Source organism: Chelmon rostratus, chromosome 16 (genome assembly GCF_017976325.1).
Source record: "Chelmon rostratus isolate fCheRos1 chromosome 16, fCheRos1.pri, whole genome shotgun sequence".
Classification (NCBI taxonomy): Eukaryota; Metazoa; Chordata; class Actinopteri; order Chaetodontiformes; family Chaetodontidae; genus Chelmon; species Chelmon rostratus.
In genome coordinates, this window is record NC_055673.1 from 4,473,975 (window position 1) to 4,500,738 (window position 26,764).

Below are 26,764 nucleotides of genomic sequence, written 5' to 3' on the forward strand. Positions count from 1 at the left end.
AAGTTCGAAAGAGCTGTTGCTCGGGTTTGCTGCCCAGGCTTTCACACATGAAAACAACTACAAATTTAAAATTACTTAACAGTGAATGTAGGCCAAAGAAAAAGCAACAGTCACAGGGTATATAACCATAAAATTATTGGCTTAATACGTTTGAATTCAGTTTAAATATCAGATTATTCACTAAATTTACTGTTAGTGGCAACTTGACCACCTTATTTTGATTGCACAGAGGTTATTTCTACATTGCAGATTAGCGTAGCTAACCCATGCATATTGTAACTTTATTTTGAAAGAGTGACAAATTATGCAAATTGATAGAAGGAAATACATTTAAGAAAAAATACCAGGAAGTTCAGCACTGTTTTTAATCTTTAACTCGATTTTAAATTAAGGCATATTACGTAATTCTATTCGATATAAACAGTGATATGATGATATGTCTTGTTTAGGGAGGACAACATAACTAAGGGGTGGACTGGTAAAGGGATCTTGATATGGTCCAGCTCCCCTTACCTTAACCCACCTTTCACCAAATATGACCTGAATGTAGCTTCTCTAATCCAATAAGCACTCTTAACACTGAAATGCCTGATAAAGGCCAGCTGGAGAAGCACAGACTGCATGCTCCAGGGATTTGGGGAACTTGCCGTGGTGGGTTGAGATGAATCTGCATCAACTATTTTCTCTTGTCTCTCCCATTGCCTTTTTGGAAAGAGAAGAGTCAGAGTTTGCAATAAATCAGGAGGTATTATCAAAGCCACTTGACATTCTCTGTATGTGGACTGACAAATAAGACACAACACTGAAAAATTATAAAAACACTGGAGAAATTCAGGGATGTGAAATAAATTCAAGGACATAAGACATTGTGTTAGATCTTTAATATTTTCAATATTTAGTTTTTTTGTTGTTGTTTAGAAATATTGCACATGGTCAACATGCCTGCTTATGAGATAACACTCACCTCGCTCATCCTAAAATTCCTTCTCCAAAGTAAGGACAGTTTATTTTTAAGCACAATCATACAGTGCACACGCATACATGTGTGTGTATGCACATATGTCTGTGTGGGTGTGTACACGCGTGCATGTGATTGCACATGCATGCAGATGGACACTTTACAGCCCTAACCCCAAAGAGATGTGAACTGATAGTCTTCTATTTCCTGTGTGTACTTATATATATTTATATATAATATATCCTGAATATATATTTCATATATATCCTGAATCAACTGGGTTTGATAACAGTCAAGATGGCGGACAAAATAGTCATGGTGACTATAAAAATACTGTCTCTAGAGTAGAATGCAGAATACGATGAAAAATACACTATTGATAATGTGGCTGTGTGGAGAAAGAACAAGAGGTTGGTTGTGTTAGGACACTACCTGCATGTGCCAAAACATACACACACACCCAAACACAGACCTAAATGCACATATATGGAAATACCGGTATATATATTTTTCACACATCCAACTGTATACAGAGAAACAAAAGAGATACCCATAATAACTACCCCCACTCTTCACCAAGGAAGCAAAGAGCCAAAAAGTGCTATTCAAAAATTGTCTTTGACTTTTAGTAAGTTATACCCTCTATCTCTTCAACAATAACAATAATTGTGATTCTTTTTTGTTTTGTTTTATACCATAGTTAAAGATAGTATCACAACAGCTCATTCCTCTCACTGACTGCACTGCACTGATTTAATGTCTATGGCACTGAGCCTTCCCCTGGAAACAAAATAACCCACCCATTTAAAAAAACAAAACAAAAAAAAAACAAAAAAAAAAAGAAACAAGTCCTATTGCACCATTTGACGGGAAAGGATAAAGTGTCGAGAAGAGAGGGAAGAGGGGAGGGCTCCAGAGACTGCCCTCCAGGGCTGGTCTAGGATCTGCTTTCCCTGAACTAACCCTAACCAGAGCCATCCTGAGCTACATAGCGCTTGACCCGGGACCAGTGCTTAAGGGCACTTTCTAACAACACTTGAGGGGTTTTTGAGGGAGATGGGTGAGGTAAAGATGGGAGCAGAGGACTGAGGAGGAAGAGGGAGAAAGCAGGGAGGACAAGGGGAGGAAAAATGTGGTTGATAACATACGGAATAAGGTTATTACTTTTTCTACTAAAACAATCTCTAAAAACAATACTTTCCTGATTTTACTTGCGGCGGTCCCAGACGAGAAGGGCCGCACAAATTGTGCAAACACCTGATTTCTGCGTTTTACAAAACGACAAACACTCCTGCTTCCCCACTTCTGTGTCTGGTGAGAAATCGTAGAGTAGGGAAGGGGGGAGGGGAGAACCGCCCCAGGTACAATTACAAGTAGGGGGGCCACAGACTGATTTTGTCCCCTTCTTTGTCCAAAGTTTTGTTTTTGTTGTGATTTTTTTTATGCTGGAGAAGAAACACAATAGCCACGAGAGAAAAACAGGCCACGGTAAAACTGGTTATTTCCACGGCAACGATAACGAGAGAAAGCAACATTATATCCACTGGGAGATTCAGAGAAGTTTGGTTAAAATTCTACGTTTTCTCTCCGTTGGTAAGCTTGTCATGTTGTTGTTGTTGATGTCCTTATTCACTATTATCTGTCTTCCAAAAGTTGGAATATGAATCTTCCATCCAATGAACGTCATCCAGTTTCTTCTTCTGCCTTTTCTCTGTGCTCTAGTGGGAGCCGGTCAGTGTCGAACTTAATGTTGAATCTTCAAAGCCTCACAACCAATAGTCTCTTTACATAATCTCTTTACGGTGCCTGTTCACACAGGTTTTGGGGAGGGCACCCCAACAGACATACAGACGTATATAATCAGCTCCCACCAATGAGGACTCAGTCTTTCATAATGGCAATAACTGAAGGTGCAAAGATTGGTCACACTACATCCCAACTCCTGCCTTCTTTTTTGTTTTACAGGAGCGAGTAGAGTTTCTCTTCTCACTACAATCACTAAAAACTGTGCAGGCCAATGGCTTGGTCAGACCAGGGTTGACTATGTTTGTGTTTGAGTGCTCACACTGCACACATGTGTCCATGCACTGCTTGTTTGTGTGTGTACTGTATGTGTGTGTGTGTGCTGTCTGTCTTGCAGCATCGAGGGGCTGTGGAATATAAGTGGAGGTCGTTGGGGTTGTGTTTGTGTCCCGACCACTGTGCTGAGGAGTGGAAGGGCAAGAAGGAGGTCAAGTCAATGGCATCTGAGGGCTGGCTGGCTGGCTGGCAACAGCAAACTGCATCTGCACAATAAGTGACAAAGTGCCTTTGTGTGTCATGGTCCTTGGTGGCGGCTCCTTGGGACTGCCAACCAAGAGTAACAGTCTGATTTGGTAAGGGTGTGTGTGCATGTGTGTTTATGTGGGATCATGTGCATGCTGGAGATTACATATGCACCATGGTTTGTGTGTGCGTATGTGTGCCAGAGAGATAGAGAGTGTGTACCACAGAGTTTGTGTGTCAAACTACAAACTACTGTACAAATGTGCTGAGAGCAGACCTGGGCAAAGTGTTAACTGAAAAGATTCTGGATACTTGGGAGGAAAAAAAGGGAAAATACTACAAGAAGCACTTGACTCATCGGGACTTGCATGTCATTTGTCCACTTTTGAGGCCGATTTTGTCCGATTAGAAGACTCAAATGCATCTTGAGTAGCTTGAATATCTGTGACCATACTCAAATTTTTTCCTGCCCAGGTCTGGTGGAGTTTAGTGCCAGAAGAACGGATCCCACTGGAGTCATTTGTAGTACTGGTTCAACACATACAAGAACATTCGGCGGGGATGACACACTCCTCTCTCTCTTCTTCTTTTCCTGGATTTTCCCACTCTGTCATCCTCTCCAGCTTAGGATCCTTCACTTTTTGGCTCCTCGGGGCTCCGGCCTTTCTCTCCTTGCTGCTCCACCCCTCCGTCCTCACGGGCTGATTGACTGAAAGAGGAGCTGTGGGACAGGGCAGAGTTTGCTTCAACTGACCCTCCAAGCTCGAGCGTTCCTGGCGTGGCTGTCTGCATGATCTTCTGACGGACTTCGCGGATCTTCAGCTGCAGACACACCTTGGTGGGGAAGGTGTCCGAGTAGCGTGCCTGAAAGGCAGCGGTGGCCTGAGCTGTAGAGGGTGAGAGAAACAGGAGGGAGGAGTGAAAACAGAGAACAAGGAGAGCAGTTGTTATAAAAACTGTATGACTGTAAGTATTACCCTATATCCTGTGTGATATTCTGTAAGGGGGTAGGGGATAGCAAGACTGTTACTGCTACTGACTGCATGTACTGTATAGTTTTTTGTATTTATTGAGCATCATAACAATGATTCAGAAAAAGGCTACAAAGACCCTAAGGTGCAAAATATAATAATAATAATAATTATTATTATTATTATAATTATTATTATTATTGGGGGATTGAAATTCTATCAAACTGAGAGATTTTTTTAATGCATTATGAATCATCTCTAAAAAGTCCTTGATTTCATGTCCATTCCGGTACTTACTGTGACATCATGTACTATTGCGACCAGTGGTTTACCTGAGGGAAAGAAGCCATGTTCCTGAAACAGCTGCATGACCAGGGCCCGGCGCTGATCCAGAGTTCTACGCAGAGATGAGCAGGGGACCCGGTCCAAATCTCCTAGAAGATCCTCTCCTTCTGCACCTGGTTGAACAAGGAGAACAGAGCATCACTTTCAATGCACCTTTTGGAGCAGGTCTGCAGTGGCTGCACCTGATGTTGCCTGTCGTACCAGCTCTGTCGAAGGTGAAGATGTCTCCCTCACACTTAGCGGCGCTCTTGGGGGTGTTGGGCTCTGAGCTGCAGCTGGAGAGGCGACGAGTCTTCCTCCTCGGGGAGCTGGGGTCTTCTGCTGCCAGCTCCAGCTCTGCACACATGACACGTCAAGGATGAAGAAAGGGAATGTGGAGGAAAAGGGGGACAACAGAGTATGAAGAGAAATAGGGACATGTAAGGAGAGGGGACAAGGCAGTGGAGCAGGGAGTGATAAAATGTAAGAGCGGTTTGTGGAGGGAAATGGAGATATAAAGATCAAAGACAAAAAGCAAAAGAAGAGAAAGAGAGATCAGAATATGGCAGGGTAACGAATGGGAATGTTTTTTGGGGTAAAAACCAGATGGAAGATGAAACAAAAGTCAACAAATAACCAAAAAGGTTAAAACCGGTTACCGGTGGAGTTGCGCCTCTTCCTGCGGTAGCTTCCCAGGATGGCTCTCGGTGAGGTGGCCAGACTCTGCAGGGTGGGCGAAGGCAGGACCTCCTCTGGGTTAAACTCTGGTAGCTCAGCAAAACGCTCCTCAAAGTACGTCTCCGAACTTACACCACTGTGTTTCCTGCATGCAGAGAACATGGTGCAATCCGATGATTAAAATATCAAGGGATGGTCTCTGAATGTGTGCACATTTGTGATCACTTCAGGCCGAGCTCTGCCTGGGCTTTCTCTTCTCTCCACTCTCCTACTGTCTAAATACGGAACATAAAGGGTGAGCACTCCGCCCCCTCACATTCAGTAAACAAAGAGTTTCCACCAGAATTTTATGAAGTTGGAAGATTGGTCATAAACTAAAAATGGAGCTAGATGCCACTATGTGTAAAAATCAGTGTTAAATAAGTCAACAAATGGAGTCCTCTCCAGGGTGCGGTAGCTCATCTTCAAGCTGCTTCGTGCCATAATTACAGAAGATCAGCTACTGTTACATGAGCTCTCTCAGCTTGAGAAAATGTAAACTGTTAAAATACAGAGAACATTGTCTTACAACAACCGGAAAGCCAGAAGGACAAGGCAGACTTGTTTTATCTTGGTTTGGCATTGATTCTACAAGATCCATAACTGAAGTTTTATCACTGAGAAACGCTCCAGACTTTAATAAAAGCTGGTCTTGCAGTCAAAGACAAGACTCAGCTTAAATGAAAAGAAAACACTTACATCTTACATTTAATTTCAACTCCTCATGTACGGGAACTTACCCATTTCATGTCATTTAGCAAATTCAGAAACTCTGAGGTTACTTTAGACACCAAACCCAATCAAACATGATTGCTAAAAAAAAATTCAAAAAAGGGAAGTGAAGTTCCCTCAGCTAAAGATTCATACTGTTCTAGCGACACTGTCCCACTTACTTGTCAAGAAAATCGGGTGTCTTTTTGAGTGGCGGCGGCCGGAACTTGGTCTTTTTTGAGGAAGTAGGGGGGTCTCTGTCTGCAGGGGGAGGTGGAGGGGGGTCCAAACCTGAGGATGGTGGAGGAGGGGAACGAGGTCCAGCCTGGGAAGAGAGTGAGAGAAAGACTGTTCAAAAAGGGGTCCCATTGCAGCCCTGGCATATGATCCTTTCCCATGACTCTCAGCAGTCAAAGTCAGAGTCAAGTCTATCATGTGACCTGTGTTAAATTAAACAGAAAGGAGGGGTTTTTTTTGTCTTCAAAGAGAACCATAGCTCCAGAAAATGTGTGGTTTGACGAGAGAGGAATGAGTGAACGGGGCAGATATTCAGGTTTTCTCACCTCTTTGCTGTTGTCACCCGTGCTGTGGTCCTCTCTGTCCGTCTCTCTGCCTCCCTTCTTGTCACTGTTCTCCTTCATCCCTCTCTCTCGCTCTCTGTCCATCTCACTCCGTGGCTCTCTGCTGTGTCCATCTCTCAGATTTTCCTCTTTGATGTGCAGACTGATGTCCTCTTTTTTTACTGGAACAGATTAATATAATTTTCAAACCTATCCTCGTTTACCTCACTTGTTTAAAAGGTGCACACTGCAACTTTCCAGTAGTCTTACGGTGTCAGCCTTAATCCTGCAAACTCGGTTTCAATACGAGATTTTTTTAATCTGGAAAACATTCCCTGAAAACAGGCCGATTCCGCAACAATATAGATCCTTTTTATGCTTTAAATGTAAACAGACACCAATTCCCATGGGGGACTATTTAGAAAATATCTGATGATTCTGCAACAACATGTTTTTCTATCTTGAAAACTGAAAGTGAAGACCAACAACAGCAAATAAAGTACCACTTTCATCCGATCAGATGTAGGATGGGTCCATGTTGATGTCAATATTTTGTTTAGATGTTAGATGCAAAAAGGGATGAGATTCAAAAAGAATTTTAAAGATCCACACAAGACTAAACCAAACGTTTTTGCAGAGTAAGCCAACCAACAGCAAGAAACCAGCGCTGACATTTAAAACCAAACCATACAAAGCCAGTGAAGCCTTACCTGCTGTGGCATTAATCACACAGGTGGCCAGTGAGGAGTTGGTAGCACAGCTCGACAACACGTATCCTCCATCCTCAGCATGACAGTCCGTCTGGCTCTCCCGTTTCACCTCCACCTTTGGCTCCACCTCCACTGCCACGTTAGGCTGAGGTGTTGCCACCACTGAACCCTGCACCCCCGTCGCCAAAGGAGAGGAGGGGTTTATAACGTCCTGGGCTGGGGTGGCCACTGCGGGCGGCACAGTTGTCACAGAGACCACGCCAGTAGCTAGTGCAACGGTTGGTGTAGGATAGATGGCAGTTAGTACCTGATGAAGAAGATAGCAGAGCAAGTTGTTATTTTCCTGGCTTCAGCTATGTTTGAACAAGAGGCGTTGACAACATGTCACGAATATGAATGAACATGTCATGAGAAGGTAAGCTAAAGCAGATTTATGCTGTGAGAAAAGTGGAAGTGGAATTAAAGTCATTTACTACTCCTAAAGTAAAAATAGTTTAATCAACGCAGCATTGTTCAAAACTGATGCCACGCATTGCAAAATCTAGTGCAGAGGCCAGAAGTGCTAATATTTTCTCCTGTTTGTTTACTGTAATTTCCCTAATGTCTCCAAACTAACATAGTGATGACTTACTGACCTGAAAGCTACATCTAGCACCTTCTATCCCGCTGCCTCTGGAAGCTGCATGTATTCCTGCCTTTTTTACCAAATACAACTGCATTTTTAAACATGTGCTTTCTTTATTGCAAGAGACTTTTGATGAGGTTTAATTAATTCATAACCCACTGATAAAACATGGACATTTTGTGAAATCGGGAAATTAAATCTGCAGTTTTCGTACTGAAAAGACAAACTCATATAAAACTGAAAACTAAGCCTCAAAAAAAGACTCACATATTAATCAACTGCTAATGCTCAGCGCTGACTTTGACTGACCTTGCAAAAGAAGTAAACCGGGAAAATAATGACTAATAAAAAGGTAGATTACTTTTCATTTTTCACTGTTAAACACGATTAACTTCTTTTGACATTTTAGTTTTCTCATTTTCTTTATGACCACACAACCATACACTTCTAAAAGTCTTTGGTTTTAACACTGTAGAGTTCTCTGCTCCCCTTTACCTGACGACCAGCGGTTCCCGAGGGCTGACCCGGAGGGGTCTGTGATTGACAGCTCAGGGGCGGGGCTGGAGCTAACAGTGGCGGTTGACCAACGATCGGCTGAACCAGGGTTTGTCCGGCTGGCGCGATGGCGGTGAAGCCCAAGGTTGCCAGAGATGATGGGAGATAGGCGGGGCCTGGGGCGGGTGTGGCCTGTTGGGGTGTTGCTGTGGTAACTCCTGGGCCAGACTGGACATAGGTGATCCTAAAGGAGAGAAGAATCACGAGCGGCTTACTAATCTCTGTGGCTCATTAAGCAACAACACAGCTACAGCACAAATACAAAAAGACTCATCAGGATATACTTAAAAAAAGACAAATTATGGACACAATTGATATACATGAGAGAGCAAATGTATGATGAATAAGCACCGTTAAAAAAACTAGGGCAGCAACTACTGTATATTTTTATTATTGATGACTCTGCCGATTACTTCCTTGATGGATCAAGTATTGTTTTTTTATTCTAATAAGTAGGTTTCAACTAGTGACTTGAAATTGCTTGTTTTGTCTGACCAACAGCCCAAAATCGAAATATATTCAAATACTATGATAGAGAACCAAAACAGACAACAACATAAAAAACAGAAAATGCAGCAAACACTCACATTTGAGAAGACTGAACTAGTAAATTTGGGGTATTTTTACTTAAAACGACTTAAACAGTTATAGAAACTGTTATTGATTTATTTTCTGTCAAAAACTAGTTTGTTATTCTTATTATTTAAAGAAAACCACCCAGTTTTCACTTTCCATAATGTGGCCAAATGGAACTATATTTTCTTTCCTGTCTGAACTTGGAAAACTTGAGACCATTTAAAGGGGACATTTAAGGGGGACACTTTTTCACAGGTAGCATCATAGTTCACATCACTCCAAGAGATGATAGAGTGTGAAAATGTGTTCAAAGCGTTAACTTTCTTTACATTTACTACACAGTAAGTACAATTAACATCATGGCCTGGCTAAAATCGAAATCTGACAGCATCTTTATATCTCAGAAGGATCTCTGACCAGCTGAAGCAGTAACTGAGGAAACTGAAAGAGTGTATATTTTGCTGTCTTTCAGGTGTTCGGCCTGTGGTGGTGACCTGGTGGGTGGAGAGGTCAGTAGAACGGTCTGTGGGGGCGCGCCACCGGGAGCCATCACTGTTGCCATGGAAACAGGAAAGGAGCTCCCAGGATGCACCGTTGCAGCGCCGCTAGGGTGAACGTTGGTTTGGACCACAGGCATGGGAGCGATCTGGATGATCTTTGGGGGGAAAACAGAAACAAAGGGATTCACCAACAATCTAAAAAGAAACCCAGAACTTAGAAATATCAGATGTGGATTTACAGTCCAGGATTCTGGCACTTTGTTAAAGCAACTGCCTCATGCTGAATAAAATGCAGCACAGCAGTAGGGCTGCAACTAGCAATGACTTCCATTTCATTTCACTGTTTTGATGAATCGATTTAGCATCAAGTTGTTTTGTCCGACAGCAGAATCTGAAAATATTCAGTTTACAATGATATAAAAGAAAAAGGAGCAGAAAATCACCACATTTGAACATCTGGAACCAGCAGATATTTTGTATTTTTCCTTGATAATGACTTCGCACAGTAATTAATTTCTGCCACATGACTGAAATCAAAACATGACCAAAAAAAGACGTAGTTTGACGGCGCCATGACGTAGCATCGGGATCATGGGTCAGCCACGGTTGCCAATGAAGATCTATCTGACGAGACTCAGATATGTTCACAGATGAGGTCATGCAACAAAGTTTTATTCACATTATTTTCAGTCATGTCCGCTGTCATCCTTCCTCACTCTCTGGCAAATCACCTGTTTTTTCCTGAGTCACCATTGGAGGCGACAAAATGAAACGCACCGTTAACTTGGACAAAATAACAAATTTCTCTGGGTTTGAACATTGCGAGAAACATTGGGGATAATGTAAGCACACAGCTCAACAAAATAAATAACATAGGTCATAGGTCTAGTCGTTTTTAGATATTAATGGTGAAATGTTACATATTGTGTGTTTAAATGATTTCTGGACTATAAGTTCATTTTCTGTCCAAATCAGACCAATTAAAACTGGTCAAAGAGCACTCAAAGTCGAGCATGAAGTTCTTTGTAGCACACTGACCCTCTGTAATCTACTGTGTTCCTATCAGGAACGTGTCGTCTCCGTCTACTCTCAATGCTGATGTTGCTGTTGTGGATTTAACTACCTGTCAGCAAACAGGGTGACGTCGATCTATCTTGTGTCAGTTACCGTGTTCCTACCTTGTTTGCTGTCGCGGGGCCGTTCGGCACAGGAAGAGGCGGAGCGACCAGAGAAATGGAAGGATGAGGAGGAGTAGACCCTGTTCTCACTGTTGCCATGGGAACCAACATCTTGCTCTGCAAGACAGGCGACTGGGTTTGGACTAAAGAGTGAGAAAGAGAGAGAGAGAGAGAATTAAAACACTCAGCGTGAGAAACAGATGAATGGAGCCAAAAGAGGGAAGGTGAAGACAGAACAGGAGCGACGGGTGGGTGGAGACACACTGAGACAGAGAGGACATTTAAGCCACTGATAATAGTGAAATTCCTTGCTGATAACAATGTTCTGTTGCTTCTGACTCTTATGAATAGAGAGTGATTAAGGCATGGGTGGGCGGCGGGCACTCATACTCATGTCAACAGTGTTTCTCCTGTCAATCACTTATCTCCCATTTACGTAAGCCAATCAAGTCTATTTTTAGTGCTTCCTGTGGAGATGATTAATAAGAAGTAAGGGAAGAGAACTACAGCAAAAAGAAAAATGAAAGAAAGACACTTTTTCAGTTTTCAATGGACCAGTGAAAACTACTAACTCTAACTCTTTTTAGTGAGCCAATCATTGCTCTCTGTCTCACCTCTGGTCCCAGGGCTGACTGACGCAACTCTGATTCCCGCCCCCGAGTGCACGCCATTGGCCAGGGCGGCAGTGGTGGGCAGGGAGAGAATTTGCTGGTGGGTGAGTTGAGGGGAGGAGGGGCTCTCAGTAGGCAGGATGTACTGGACCTGAGCTAGTGGCTTGGGGCCGGCGGGAGGTGTGACAGAGGAGGTGGCGGAGGTAGGGTGGAGCTGGGGCTGGAGAACAGGTAGGGGGGTTTGTGCGTGTGGCTGCTGGGTGAGGAGCTGCACTGGTTGGGCAGCGGGAAAGGACCCTCCCAGAACCAGGTTTGTGACCAGGCTGCTTCCCCCATAAGGGGTAACACTGACTGGACCGGGAGAGGAGGACGAGGACAGGTACCCACCCCCTGCAGTGACTGGCAGCTGCTGAGTTCCGCCTCCTCCAATCAGGAGAGTGGCTTTCTTGTCCTGGGGCAGGGAGCTGAGGGTGACGGCTCCTTCCACTGGCTTGCTGGCGATGGGGATGGGTGTGCTGGCGATGGGTCGTACCACATTGGTCACCATAGTGGGAGCCATGCGGACGGCGCCGATGACCTGGGTCAAACCCTGCTGGGCCAAAGCGAGGGGAGCCTGGGTGCTGGATGTTGAGCCTGAGATGGACAGAGAGGAGACGCACTGCCCACCTCCACCACCTCCTTCTCCTCCAGCTGTTTCTTCTCTCTTGGATCCTCCCTCGCTTGTCTCCTCTCCACCGTCTGTGCCTCTCTTTCTCTCCCTGTCAGAGCCATCTTCACCACCTCCTCCTCCTCCTCCTCCATTCCCTTTAGCTGAGGTGGAGTCAGAGTGAGGGATGGAAGGAGAGGAAGGGGGGAGAGAGGAGCGAGCCACTGGCTTGAAGCCATGCTGGAGGGAAGAGAGAGCGATGGAGAGATCAAAGCCGGGAAAGTTATTATGTAAAGTTCTTCTCTTCTTCATGAACACACAACTTTCTGAACTTAGAGTAACTCTGGAAAATCTGTAGGTTTTTAATGCTTAATCGGAAAAAGGACTTCAGAAACTGAAAATCTTAAACCACCAATGATTTGATGATTTACATGCAGAATTACACTGTTGATATAAGAATGCAACTCCGAAAGACTCAACACCGTAACTCAAGCTACATCAATACCTGACTTACACAGCTGATTAAGACCCAGGTTTAGTTTTTACTTAATAGGAAATGTTTTTACAGTGCAGCTTTTTACTAATTCTGGTACCTTATTCTTAATTCTTGATGTAGAGGCTATGTACAAATCAGAAAACAACTGAATAAAAAAAATAAGCAAATCAGCAACATTTCCTTTATATTGTATATGTATATGCAATACAAAATAGGGGAGTGGAGAGACGTGGTGGCCCACTTAAATCTACCTCAAAGTGATCTAGTATTTCAAGTTATTTGATGATCACTGCAGCTACCTGTCCATCTGGTTCATCCTCGTCACTGTCTGTCACTCTCTCTTTACACTTGAGGTCAATGGAGCCTTCAGGACAGGAATCCTCTGAGGGTAGGACATGGATATCAGAAGTTAGGGTTTCAACAAATTTCAGCAAAGGCGACTGAACACACAATGTACTTTCAACTGCTCCTTGGAAGTGATTTCATTTGCAATTAGAGTTGTGTGAAGCAACATTGCTGGTGTCTGGTCTTCAAACTACCAGTATCACATTTTTATCGCTATATTTTAACACAAGTAATTACCAGTCCGCGGCTGGAGCTGGGGCCAGATGACTCAGCTACTTTTTATAGCCTTTAGGTGTTTTCTGACACAGTCATTATGCCTGTCTTTTTTAAAGACACACTGGTTATTGTGGGAACTGAAACTATGACTTGGTGGTTATGCAACAGTCGCGCTAACCACCGCTAGATCATTCCTGCCAATCATCTAACTCACCCATGACATCATCGTCCCCCTCTTCCTCACAGATGACCATGCGCTCTTCGTCACTGGTCACGTCCTCGCTGGCACCGCCCTGGTACAGGGACTGAGGCAGGGGCCGGTGGTGAAACAAACTGGCCCCGTCCTCCTAACACAGTGGAGAAAAGAAGGACAGTTTACAATCTAAATCATTCTAAGACATGTCTCAGTAGCTGTTGTAGACACAATGTTTTTTTTTAAACTCAAAAATAAGAACCTTAAGTACCTAACAACTACACTTCAGACAGATGTAATGTTGCTATTATCAAAGCATGCATACATACAAGGCTTAGCCACCAGCATTAAATGGATGCCTTCAAAACAAAAGAGCTAACATGCAGGCCTATCCCCCTGTGATTAGGAGCGAAGCAGCAAACACCACAGTCTCATACCTTCAAAGGCACTAAAAAAGTAGAAAGTGAAACCTTTGAAGTTGGAGGCTGAGCTCCCCCAGAGCTTTCAGCGGGTTTTCAGCAGCAACAACTCAAGCCCTCACGCAAAGAACAAAGACAGTCCATTTGAACTGTTTCTGAACAGCGTGCTTTCAGTTGTACAGTTCAACCAAAATGCTCTGCAGTGTGAAGGACACACGTCTGCCGTCTGTGAAGGCACATACTCATGTTGGTGCGTAGGCGCTCGCATAGCATTGGCCATGTTTGTTTGTTTTTTTTCCCAAAGAAATGTTTCAGTCTGTTGCTTTTATTTTCTGCATTTTTATTAGCTTTACTTCTTTCTTTGTTCTCTTAGCTGCAACACATGAGATGACTGCTGACTTGACTGAAGGCACATCATTTTAACTTTCTCTAGTTTTAAGATTAAACTAGCTGGAGATTTGAAACAGATTACTTCACATTGTTAAATCTCCAGAGTTTGTTTGCTGCCTTTGAGCTACAGATTAACAACCTCCTACCTTCTCCAGGTCTCTCTCCCTCTGCTCCAGGGTGTGCATGGCACTCTGGGAAAAGGCTCGGGGACGGGGGTGCTGCCCCACAAACATCCCCCCTTGACGTTCCAATCCCCCCGGCCAGCCTGAGCCTCCTCCCTTCCCCTCGAGCACCTGGGACTCCGAATGGGGGTCTGGAGAAGAGAGGAGAAAAACTCTGAACAAAGATAAAATATCACAGTGTATCATCTAAAAACAGATCAATAAAACTTAGAATCAGTTCTATAAAATCCACACCAACGCTCTGTCTAAGAGCATCAGCAAAACGTCTGCAATGCACAATGAAAATCAGTACAAGGTCTTTTATAATTCCTTTTTTTTTTCAGAAAAAGGTTCAGTATGACTGAAAGTATTTTATGTCATTGCAGGATCTAAACCAGACAAAAAAAGATTAAAAGCAGTACATGAAGTTCAAAACCATTCATTGATCCAAGAAATTTTACTTGTACAGATGTTAAGTCAATGTCACAAGATGCTAATCAATTCTCATCAGCACACACACACACACACACCAATGCTCTCCGACATGCTTCTCTCACGCGGCTCCTTTGGCGTCCCACGGCCCTCTGACAGCGACTTCCTGCGGTCCTTGTTGCACCACTTCCAGTCTGGGTGGGCTCTGAAGTGGGCTTCTTTCACCTGGAGGAGGAAGAGGAGGAGGAGGAGGGTCTTTAACTTTCTGTTGTTCAGCCATGGTGCCTTTTTTAAATTAGAGCTCTCACATACTGACTCAAGAGTCACTGTTGTGCTACGGTCATTAGCAGTAAACAGCACATTTATTTATGTTATTTATTTCAGTGAATGCAAAAGTGTTTAGCTGAAAACATCCTGATCAATTCATTACAAGAATGTTAACTCTACTTTGTACCCGACAATACGAAACAACCTGTAAATTGAAGATAAGAAGCAAACTAAGTAATTTTCAAGCAAATCCTCACCTGGAAGGCCAGATCGTGGTACTGCTGCTTCTCATTGGGCCCCAGGGCGTACCACCACTCCCCCAGGATCTTGCTGACTGTCCTGTTGTCCTGGTTTGGATGTCGCTGGTGCACCAGGGCGCGGTGGCGTTTACTGAAGATCATGAATGCATTCATGGGACGGCGGATGTGGTCCTTCTCCCTCTATATGTGGTTTGGAAGAGGACAGAGTGTTTAGACATTGATGGTAAGCTGCAGGAGTGTCGTCTGTTTTTCTGCATCTGTTCGCCTTTCTACTGATTGACTGTCTGCACACTGGACTGACCTTCCTGTCTCCGTCCTTAGGCAGGGCGCTGAGGGACTGTGTGCGTCTCTTCGTGGCTCCAGTGGATGGCGCCGGATCATTGGCCACACCTGGGGAGAACCTGCATTCACACAGAGAAAACAAAGCGAAACTGTGAGTCCACAAGAGACAGGAAATCAAGGGGGATTCCTGAGGGACTTTCAGGACAGTAACAAGGTCAGAAAGTTGTGAAGGATTTAGGGAGGAATTCATTTGAATTTATTAAGATAATATTGTTTATTTTACACGTTTGTGGTGAAGGTTCATTCAACAAGTATGACATGTATGAACCACAAAAATGTGCCTTTTGATTAACCTGCAGACACATGTTTTTTAATGATAACACACAGATATCACATGTAAGCTATACAGAACAGCGTCTTCCTGATGTTATTTTCCTTTTATTCACTGTCGAGATAATCAATGCATGTTTCTTTATCTGTTCAGCTGTGGATTTTATTGCTACACATGTAAGTCACTGACTATTTATTCAGCCAATTGCACAGAAAAATGGTGTTTCTACTTCAAATAGACTCTTCTTGCGAGCCAAGTTTCTAGGAAAAAGAAACCAGACACAGAGTAAACAAAAAAAGCAAATAGAAATGCTGTCACAAACTGGGTTAAGCTTGACTTACTATTGTGTTATAGCTGTTGGAGAAACAGAATAGTAAAACAGACATTCCTTTGTATACAAATTCTTATTATTATTTCGGTAACAGTACAGTTTTTGCTGGTGATGACACTTGCAGAGAGCCAAAGAGAGAACATGAATAATAAAAGACAAATCAAGTCAGAAACTGAAATAGGAAGAGGGTTAGCAAAATGAGCCACAAGCTCCCAGGCACAAACAATCAGCCAATCAGTAGTTGCAACTTCTGTTTTTTTGTGCAGTTTTGTATGAAACATATGCCACAGACTTTCCAACTATTAGCAACAGAACAAAACGTGGTGCATGAACCTGGATTCATATTTTCTTGACACAACCAGCAAGAAAACGGTTTAATTGTGAGCATAACAGTCATGATCATTGCAAACATCTTTTGAAACTGTGAGTCTGCAGACAGAACGTCTGACTCTCTATCAAAGACTGAACCCAGCCGCGACTGTATGAATATGATGGGTTTTTTTCCGTCTTGTCTAGTTTTACTGAAGCATTTTTATTATATTGTGAAAACACATAATAAAGTAAAGATTACATAAACAACAAGGCGAAAGCAGAGCACACGCAGCATCCACGAAGGCAGAAATTTAGCCATGGAAGAAAGGAAACGATCAATGCCCCAGTCATAAGGTGTCAGGGAAAATGGGGTTATGTTTAGTTTGGCTGGGGTCAAGTCAGATGTGCTATTTGTGTGCATGTTTATAGGCGAATGCATGAATGCTCGTGTGTGGGTGACGGAGAGCTTTCTTTTTAGTGGGAAAAATCAGGGAGCTTCATGGGAGACACATTATAGTGACAGGAGGCTGACTGAACGTCTTCGACACACTATTTCTTGCTACAGTATACTCCTGCTAAGTGACGTCATACGCCGGTGTATATCAGTTATTACTGTCCAACAACCATCCTTCATTTTATGGGGGATGTTTCCTTCATTTTATAGAGGATGTTTCAGCTTGTCTGTTTGTGTGTGTACAGTATTGCAATAAAAAATACAAAAAAGAGAGCAGGAAGGCATAAGAAACTAATAATCTACAGATAAGAATATATTTGTACTTATACATTTTGTATGCATCTGTAAGCATGCCTACAGTAGGGGTAAACTTGTAAAAGCAGAGTAAAACGGCTAAAAACTGGAGCGCAAATCTTGTTAAATGTGTCAAGTTTGTTTTCATTAATGCCATTAGTCTCTCCATTGAGATGTATCCAGATAACAGGTGTAATCACTGCAACACTGAAGGATTACTGAAGCATTTCTTTTTGTGCTCACAGCGGTGGCGGCTCGCAAACAGACCCGCCATCACTGTGAGCATGGTGACCCTGAAACATTGAAAACCACACTACCAGCCAGACAGCCACGCAGCCCGTCTGAGTCACTCTGAAAGAGCAATAACCCAGCCAGACGCAGAGACGCAGCCTGAGACTGAGTGGAATGAGCAAGCACAGACTGTACAACTCTTGCCAGACACACACATTGATGCAGCTGGTAAAGAAGTTGTTTGTTGTTGTTTGTTTCTTTTGAATTTTGCTGTCAGAGGTGGATTTCAGTGCACCTGTTCAGAGCGTAGCGTCCTTCAGAGTTTTAAAGCCGACGATTCAAACTACAACGACAAGCTGCATCTAATATAATCCACAGTTACTATCTGCTTTCGACTGAGTCATACCCAGAGTCGCAGAGAGGAAACAAACACAATGTGTGCTCAAAATAAGTTTCATTTCAATAACATTTCAATGTAGCTCTAAAAAAAAGTTAGGATACTTTTTAAATGACATAAGGTTAGCTTTAGAACTTGTCTGACGACACCTTTTCTTTTCTCTTTCACATTTAAAGTATATGAGAAAATTTAATATAGCTACAAGCTACTTTTTCAAAATGAATACATATAATTTACACACATTGCCAAAAAATCCTGAGCAATTAAAGCAAAGATCAAATCAGGAATCTGTTGCTTGCCAATGATAATTTACACAAGTGTCTGACTGGTGAACTGACCTCGTTTCACAACGTGCCACAGCGTTACTTTACACCTGAATTTAGATCAACTCTTTTGTTTCTTGTACTTCTCCTTCTTCTCTCGATTCCATTCGCCATCTGTAGCCATTGCCAGACTTTGCGACCAACACAAAATGCACTGCTGAGCACTGCACTGTTCTATTCTGCTTCGTTATTTGTGCCAAAATGAAATATATAGGACAGATCTTACAATTAAAAACATTGAGCACCATGACAAGCTCTTTGATCTTGATAATGCCAGAGAGGAGGAAAAAATCAGACACAAATAAAAAAATAAAATAAAATACATAAATATTTCAAATACTTACGGGTCATCTGTATCACTCTCTGTCTCGCTGTCAGCCCCACCCCTGTCTGCAGGAGGATTGTCATTGGTCGGGGGAGGGCATGACGGCGATCCCCTCTCTAGATCTGGAGGGCCGGTCCGCCCCTCGCTCACCAGGGCCACACCGCAACGAGGCTCTGAAAAATAAAAGCCATTTATACGCCAGTCAGAGAAAAGCTTTCTGAAAGTAAGTAACAGTGCCGTAAGTGTAAATGCAGGGCTACCCTGCATGCGGCTTGTTGATGGATAGCTCTATTCTGGCCAACTGACTGTGGGAGGTGTGAGAAGCTCTGACTACATGTTATAATCTGATGCAGTAGTACGAAGAATACTTCATATAGAGTTAAAGATAAGTCACATTTAAAAATGTTCCTTCAAGGGTTTAGTGACTTCATCTCTATATTACAGAAGTATTTTCTCATTAAATCTAGTAATTGACCATTTGCTAAGCCCCACCATCTTTAGTTACTGTTGCAACGCATGTCAAGCATACCAGTCTCGCCCTGCACATACAGAGTTAACAATGATAGCAGTGGCAGATTTACCATGGATTCACAGTAAGTCTTGAAACACTAGGTCTTTGAAGTGTACTTAGCTAATGTAAACTAATGCTAATGCTTAAACTCTGTGAATTAGCTGAGAAGTCTGTCTCCAGCTGACATTTCCATGTGACGCATTTTAAAACAAGAACCCTGACAGACCGAGGCTAAAGCTACTTGTACCAGGCTTAAAATCAGCATTCTCATCAGTTGTTGATCCACGTAATGTCTACAAGGAGCAGCATTGTGTGTGAGAGAGAAGAGGGAACGATTTGAGGATATGAGAAATAAGCCGTGAGTCTGACAAACGCAATAGCATCTAATGCAAGTTTGACTGGAGCTGCTAGAGTGTGAACTTCCCCAAAACGAACAAAGAGCAGGACCGAGCTGCTATCGTTGCTCTAAATTCTGATATAGTTACATCTTGGCTCGCAGACCATAAAAAGCAGTTGTGTCGGTCCTGAACAGGTTTTTCCCTAATGTAATCTGTATCGCCACAAATCATGTAGAAACAACCTAACATGCCCGCTGCCTTCGCCCTGGTTACTACTGTAGACAGTAAGTTAGTTGTCCAGACATGCTAACATTTGCATCTTACATCAGAGCAGATAAAGACAAGGTTTAATACTTTTCTCACGTTTGCTCTTGTGTTTTAGGTTTTTGAAACACTCCAAAAACACGCCACCCTCCAAACTCTCGAGCTATCACTCTTCTTCGAGCGGCACACAGACCGCATCAACGTGGAGACAAATGCAAAGCTTCAGAGTGCTGCCGGTGCCTAGTTACAGTTACTAAGGTATGATTGGACAGCTGTGTTGACACGTTTTGTTTTTTCATCTTGCCAACAAAGTTTACTGTAGCCGTCATGTCAGCTTGCTTCCGTTGACCAGGTTTATAGACACAAGCCTACATTCTGAAGGCTGGTGTAACTATGAAGTAGTATTTATATTGATGGAAAATGCTTAGAAAACTGTGGTGATTTCTTTAAAAAAAATCACCAAAATAAAGCTGGTTTTATCTTTCACAGCTCCTATACATGTTAAAACAGCAAACTGTTTTTTGAGACTAAAGTGTTAGAATTTCCCAAAATGTAAGCTGGTGTATTTAACTGTCTACACCTGAAATGATTAGTCAATTAATCTATAACTCCTCTGACAGAAATTGAATCACCAATTCACTGGTTCTGGTCTCTCAGACGCAATGCTTGCTGCTTTTTTTGTCATTTATACCGGCAAATTTAATATCTTTTGTGTTTTACATTGCTTGTTGGACAAAACCAGCATTTTAAGGAGAACCTAAAATGAGGCCTCGTTAAGCTCTGTGGAAAAGGAAACGCGTTTGGATTACTGACCGTCCTCACCAGTCAAAATTAGTCTCTGAATAAATTTTAGCTCTGCAGTCAATAAATAGTGTTATCAACAATGTTACTGGAACTATATTGGTGTGAACACCAACTGTGCTGATTTGCAATTCAGTTGCAACTGTTTAGGGAAACACTGACTTGGCTGCTGGTATGCCCTACCAACATTTGTACTGGCTGTGTACTGGAGTGTTTTGGCAGTCAGCACTTGAGAAACACAGCCCTACACAGTATTTCCTGTTATGATTATAACAGGAAAAACTTGCTTAGAGTATATAGTTATGTATATTTGGGTACAAGCAGTGATATTAGCCATCTGTGTCTCTCCTTCAGGTTAACAAGTCATGATGTCATGTCCAGAGAAAAGGAGTGGGGTAATTTGCTACCTTTGCTCTGATTGACAAGCTGTTGGCCATCAGCAGGCTGGGCAGCCGCTCCTGATTGGCTGGGCTCCAGGAAAGGGACGAGCGAATGCCAAGGGAACACTGGCACCGACCGAGGCTCCACGTTCGTCCAAACTGTGGGAACACGAAGGGAGAGGGAGAGAGAAAAAGTGAAATGTCATCATGTTTATCCATCTCAGTATCATGGACCGTAGACAGAAGGTAGTGCTCTGCCCTCTGGCAGCGTGTGAAATCCTATGTGACTGTCAGCCAGCGATGAGCTAAAGCGCTACTAAAAACTACACTTTCATAGAAACTGCCAGAGACTGAAGACCATGAATGGAGTTGTGTATTCAGTCACCTACTCTGCCCCCCTCTCCAACACACACATGCATAGAGACCATCCCTCAGGATAATGAGAGTTGAGAGGTCATGTGGTGTGTGATGTGATGAGGGAACCTGTTATTTTATCCACAGAGATTCCAGACTACAGACTACTCTGTCTAGACTGCCACCACACTGCTGCCGAGCTCCAGACTCTGAACTCAATGGTCTCTGCATTGGGAACCACTTAAAGCCAAGAAAGACTACAAGTTTTATTGTACACGACACCATTTCTACTTTTAAGAGATGGGTCATATGGTTGCAAGCAATATTACAATATTTTCTGAATACAGATACGTATATATCACAATATGCATGCAAAACCTCATGTAAACTAATTAAGCTGACGATAAATTCAAATCCACTTTTATATTACATGAGACAAAAATCTTCACATAATTAGTGTGCATTGAAAAAATTTGGTAATGTTGCTCCCTGGATGTCAGTGTCGGCGCATCAGTCCACCACTTTGGTCCAGACTGAAATATCTAATAACTATCTGATTAATTGCCATGAAATTTTCTGGTCCCCTGAGGATGAAACCTTATCACTTTGGTGATCCCTTAACTTTTCATCCAGCACTATCATCAGGTCAAATTAACTCAATTCCCGTGTTTGTTCTACACCCCAGGGACAGCAGCAAAACATATTTCATAACCTAAATAAAAAGGCCCACCTAAAATCAATATTACTTGTGTACGCTATATTGTATTTACAATATTTTCAGGTCTTTACGTCACCATCAGACAGCCCTTTACCTCACCATCAGACAGCCCTTTACCTTGCCGTCAGACAGCTCTTTCCTTCTGCACTACATTTTCCTAATCATAGAACGTCTGTATTCCTACGCATAAGTGCAACTGTGCCTCGCATTGTATTACGCCACAGGGTCAGACTTTCAGCCCTTTATGGAAGAGACAACAAATAAAAAATAGGTGATTATGACAGCAATGACGAAATGCTGTTCACTGCGGAGACCTTTACGAGGCAGAGTATGCAGAGGATGGAGACTGAACGGGCTGAAACAGAGAGTGGGGAGCCTTCTCTGGAAACTGCACCAAATAACCAGCGTTTCTTCCCTGGTTGTTTGGTAAGTCATTTATTTGTAGGTATTTAGCGCTGAATTGCCTGATGGTTGAGTACAGCAGTGCTCTTCAGCAAGTGTCTCCCTGGCTTACTTGGCGGTGGTCTGGACCAGTGCGAGGAGTGTTTATGGTTGGAGAAAACGGAGAAAATATAGTGCCAAAGGAAAGAGCTGTCTGGTGGCAAAGTAAAGTGGTGAAAATATTCAAAATACAGCGTACTGAAACTGACATTGATTATTTTAGGTGAGTCTATAGTTCTTAGCTTCCGACAGCAGTACTCTACTGTATCTACTGTAGGTAATACACTACTGTAGGTAATACATGTTTATATCATCACAACACCACTGCAACCTCTACTACAGCTAATACTACCACCACTATCACTGTATTACTACCATTACTACTACCGCTAATACTACTCCCACTACCAACACTACTACTAGTACAACTTCAACAAACACCACCACCACAAGTAGTACGACAAATACAACCACAACTATTACTTCTGATGCCATCACTGCTGCGTTCTTAGGATATTTCTGTTTTAGGAATCAGAGGAATAGTTCATGGTTTTATCAGCAGCAGTTCAGTGTCTGTACATTTATAAAATAAATATTTCAGCCACAACAGACTGAGGTTTAAACAGTTTCACCTTCCGACTGCAGTATTCCACATATGGGTACAGCTTAGTGGAAGTAAACTGGCTATGAACTCTACTGCAGCACTGCAATGTCCAGTTTCCGTTTCCATTAATAATCTTTTAATAAAGTATTCAAATGGTCTATTTATAGCTTAACCATTCTCTGGCCAATGCTCATCTAAAATGGAGATCCAGATTCTGCTGAGCTAGATGATGAAGAAAATGTAAATATGTCCTGGAGGTACTGTCAGTTCAATAAGTTGTCTTTGAATAGTGGTTCTGATGTCACATGACCACTGTGCTCTGACCCTTGCACTCTTTACTTCTTACTGGCAGTTTATGCTGCTGTTTGCATAAAGAAATAACGCTCATTCAAATGTCTGACACACCAGAAACTGCTTTCTTAAGCTGGGCAAGACCAGAAAATGTATTGATGACATACATTTGAAAATGATATATTAGACAAGAGCAAATATTTTTCTTTACACACTGTATACATACAAAACGATTGGACAATTGATTAGTCTAGCTCTAATCAGCAGTGTGGACACTAGCCAACTTCAGGGACTGAACCCAGCTTCTTTGTTTAAAATCTCCATTCTCATTAAACCTAAATGTTGTCAGACTATTACAAAAAAACTGATCTACTAAAAGCTGAATCAAATATTTCATTATTTCAATATTTGACTTGAATATTCTGTGAGGCCGCTTAGTAATCAATAGCAGGTTATTGGAAGTTTTAAGGCAAATTTCATACTTTTTATGACATTTCAATGCTATCCTGAATTGGATTTAACATCAAATTAACAATGAAAATAAACTATGTTGGTGCAACAGGAAAAGTTTATAGCGAGGCCGTCCAACACTTAAAATAAATAACTTTTGAAAACATTATTAAAAATATTACAATATAAATAGCTGTACATGCTGTTTTATTTTTTTATTTTATTCTTATTATTTATTCTTTTTTTTTTTAGGTTTATAGGATCAATACTGTATGAACCCTGTCCTGTAACACTGTAACAGTGAATATACATGACAGTCAGAACGTCACTCACTGGAAGTGGAAAATCAACATTCGTCACTGCCTCTCAGTTGGTGACGAGAGTTTTTATTATCAATAAATGCCATGAAAATGTAAGAATGAAAATGTTCCAAACACATCACACTGTGGAACTGGTTGGCATTTTCCTTACTTGCGATGAGCACTGTGACATACACCATCCTTCTCCTGTAATTACCCACAAGAACACCAAATGTGTATTAATCCACCATTGAAAAAAGTTCTCAGTCATAACTCTACTTACTCCTGACTGACTGACATCTGCTAAAAAATACAGTTCACAACTGCTCTAGGAAATTACAAGCCTTTTTTTTAAAGATGAAAATACATATTGGTGACAAGGTCTTCAAAAAAGTGCTTCAGAAGGAATAAATGGGTGTTAGGCCAAAGACTGGGCGAGTGGAAAAGAGAGACAGACTAACACATCACTGGTTTTGTACTCGACAGTGAGAGAAATATAGAATAACACTAGCATCATCTGTAAGGTGCTAAATAAATCTGACTTGAGATTCTTGAGACTTTTAATGGACCTGCTGACACCCTGAAGTCATGAGGCATGAATATTACAGGGAAGCACCGATGGTGGTGAGTTGGGAAGAATATGGTCCACTTGACGGAGGACTAGGGGGCGACAGTAGTGATAAAGAAACACACCTGACAGGGTGAACAGCTGTCTTCATGCTTCAAGGTGGGAAAATTAGGCAACTCAGCTGTAGATTTCCACCTGTCGTATGATTACACATTACTACCACTGTAGGTGCAAAAGCAATAAAGAAGTTCCTCAGCTTGTGTAACAAGATGGGACTTCAGCTACATCTGAGCTCTAATCTCTTCTTCTTCTCCACTGAAGGCTGCAGAGGCACTCGAAGTGAACAGTAATGAAACTTGCGATGCTAATGCAGCTGCACTTGAGCTGGGCTATATATAGGAGAGATCTCAGCCGTGGGGCCCCCACCGCCTTCTGCCTGTGTTTGTTTCTGGGCCCACTGTGGCTCTAGGTGTTTTTAAAAATGTATGGCAGAGGAAACGTTACGCTACAGAGGCAGGTGGCTGTTAGCAGCAGTGCGAGGGATGTGAGAGGGAGAGAGAAATAAAAGCGCGCTCCGGTAATCAGCTCAGGCCTCAACGCTTTACTGCACTAATTCTACCGGTGGAAACAGTGTATCCATGACAACACGCCAGCAATACAATTACTCCTTTTTCTGCTGAGAGTGATGAAACACATTCACATCACGCTGGACCTGCCCTTGATGCCCTGTCTGAGGTTGTTGATTGTCTGGAACACTGAGACAAGAGAGAGTGTGTGTGCATGTGGGTGTGTGTGTGTGTGTGGGGTGGAGTGGAGGAGGAGGTGTGAATGTCCTTGTTGCTCTCTGCACTCGTGCTTTCAGTCTTGCATGTCTAGACATGTCAATATCCTTTCAAGTTTCTGTGAAACACCCCTTATCTCTCTCTCCCACACACACATGTGTAAATATGAACAGGGCAACACCCCCTGCACACTCACACACAAGCACACTCAATAACTCTGACATTACACACACTGAGTCACAAATTACACACAATGAGCGGCAGGTCTGGGAGGCTGCCTGAACGACTGATATGCCAAATCTTTTCTGATCTTCATGCCTAAGAAGATGGAGGTTTCACTTTTTCAAGTCGTCTTCAGCACTTCATCCAAGTCAAGAAATTAGATTTTAATAAGAAAATCGTTCTGAACTAGTAAATATCAAAATTGCAAATTCAAAAATCAAATAAAACCATCTGTAACTGCAACCATGCCATGTTTCCTGGATGTGTCTGACTTGTACATACTATTTATTGTCACTATGAACTGTGAAACAGAAAACATCTTAATTGCCAATATCTCTCTGCACTAAGACAAATTCCTGTACATTTATTAAGACTTTCAGTTTTCAGATTTAGAAAGTATTGTGCTAAAATGACACAAAATGAGAAATTATGATACACTGATACAAATGGAAACTATCTTATCTATATTCAAAGTACCAGTTTGGCTGTAATATCGCAAGGTTGGCATGGAAACAAGCATACAGTATATGATTAACCCAAACACCTCTACTGTATTTCTCGCTGGCCAATTTCCCTCTATGCAACAGTGTGCACACAAAAGCTGACAAAATATTTTCACAACAGATTTTTGGCCAAATACGTACTTTAAAAGAGAGGATGAGAAAGAGGAAAAGAGGGTGCTGGTATGGGTGACATCACCCCTTTTCATTCTCTCACAAACAACACTGTGCTCTTTCTGACATTTACAGTCCACCTAATATTGCAGGGAGTTAGCTGGTGGTATGATTTATGAAGGTAATGATACCCATATGGAAAATAAACATACTATATCACACTACACGCACCCCGAACACTTAAATCTACATGCAGAAATGGACTAAAAAGTGGGCAAAAATGAATTATTTCTAATGCCAACAGCTTCATAATTTATTTACCCGTGGTTTTTCTTTTTCATTGTCAGAAAATACGCATGAATGTAATTATTTTCCCTCGGTGTCCACTGTGGCTGATTTTATGGGAGCCACTGATAAAGCAATTGTTTACTGTTTGCTGGCAAAAAAGAGCGCCTCTTAGACAACAAGCAGCCCAAAGCAGCAGAACCCCCTTTTTGTGTTCTTACTTTGCCCATTATGGTAAATCATAATATCTAAAAAAAATCTGCCATATACCCACCAACTAAATATAAATTAAGAACTCACTAAAAACGCTCACTGAAAAGGTCAAAATGCCCTACGAAGGTAAATCAAGGGAACAAAAAACATGCTGTGAGTATGGTTACTTTCTTACAAGCAAGCAAACAATAGTAAGGTGTACGTGAGTCATAGCCATAGCACTCTGATGACACTCCCGCAACCCTAGAGAGATAATGAAAGCA

General features: G+C 42.3%; 1 protein-coding gene across 2 annotated transcripts in view; it reads right to left on the reverse strand.

Annotated features, from left to right (window-relative positions):
* Positions 1-876: 876 nt before the first annotated feature.
* cica (capicua transcriptional repressor a) overlaps positions 877-26,764 on the reverse strand; it is a 34,692-nt gene continuing 8,804 nt past the window's right edge. The window contains exons 4-22 of one of the 2 annotated variants that reach the window (XM_041954684.1): positions 20,688-20,819; positions 18,386-18,539; positions 15,388-15,487; positions 15,084-15,266; positions 14,658-14,784; positions 14,113-14,279; positions 13,179-13,311; positions 12,703-12,785; positions 11,649-12,147; positions 10,651-10,793; positions 9,467-9,627; positions 8,337-8,580; positions 7,217-7,523; positions 6,510-6,688; positions 6,129-6,271; positions 5,178-5,341; positions 4,741-4,875; positions 4,527-4,652; positions 877-4,110 (exon numbers count right to left, since the gene is read on the reverse strand). In XM_041954684.1, coding sequence (XP_041810618.1) covers positions 3,848-4,110; positions 4,527-4,652; positions 4,741-4,875; positions 5,178-5,341; positions 6,129-6,271; positions 6,510-6,688; positions 7,217-7,523; positions 8,337-8,580; positions 9,467-9,627; positions 10,651-10,793; positions 11,649-12,147; positions 12,703-12,785; positions 13,179-13,311; positions 14,113-14,279; positions 14,658-14,784; positions 15,084-15,266; positions 15,388-15,487; positions 18,386-18,539; positions 20,688-20,819 — 3,443 coding nt within the window. In that variant the 3' untranslated portion in view covers positions 877-3,847. Of the gene's footprint in view, positions 4,111-4,526; positions 4,653-4,740; positions 4,876-5,177; positions 5,342-6,128; positions 6,272-6,509; positions 6,689-7,216; positions 7,524-8,336; positions 8,581-9,466; positions 9,628-10,650; positions 10,794-11,264; positions 12,148-12,702; positions 12,786-13,178; positions 13,312-14,112; positions 14,280-14,657; positions 14,785-15,083; positions 15,267-15,387; positions 15,488-18,385; positions 18,540-20,687; positions 20,820-26,764 lie in introns of both variants that reach the window. The other variant, XM_041954683.1, reaches the window with a different exon arrangement.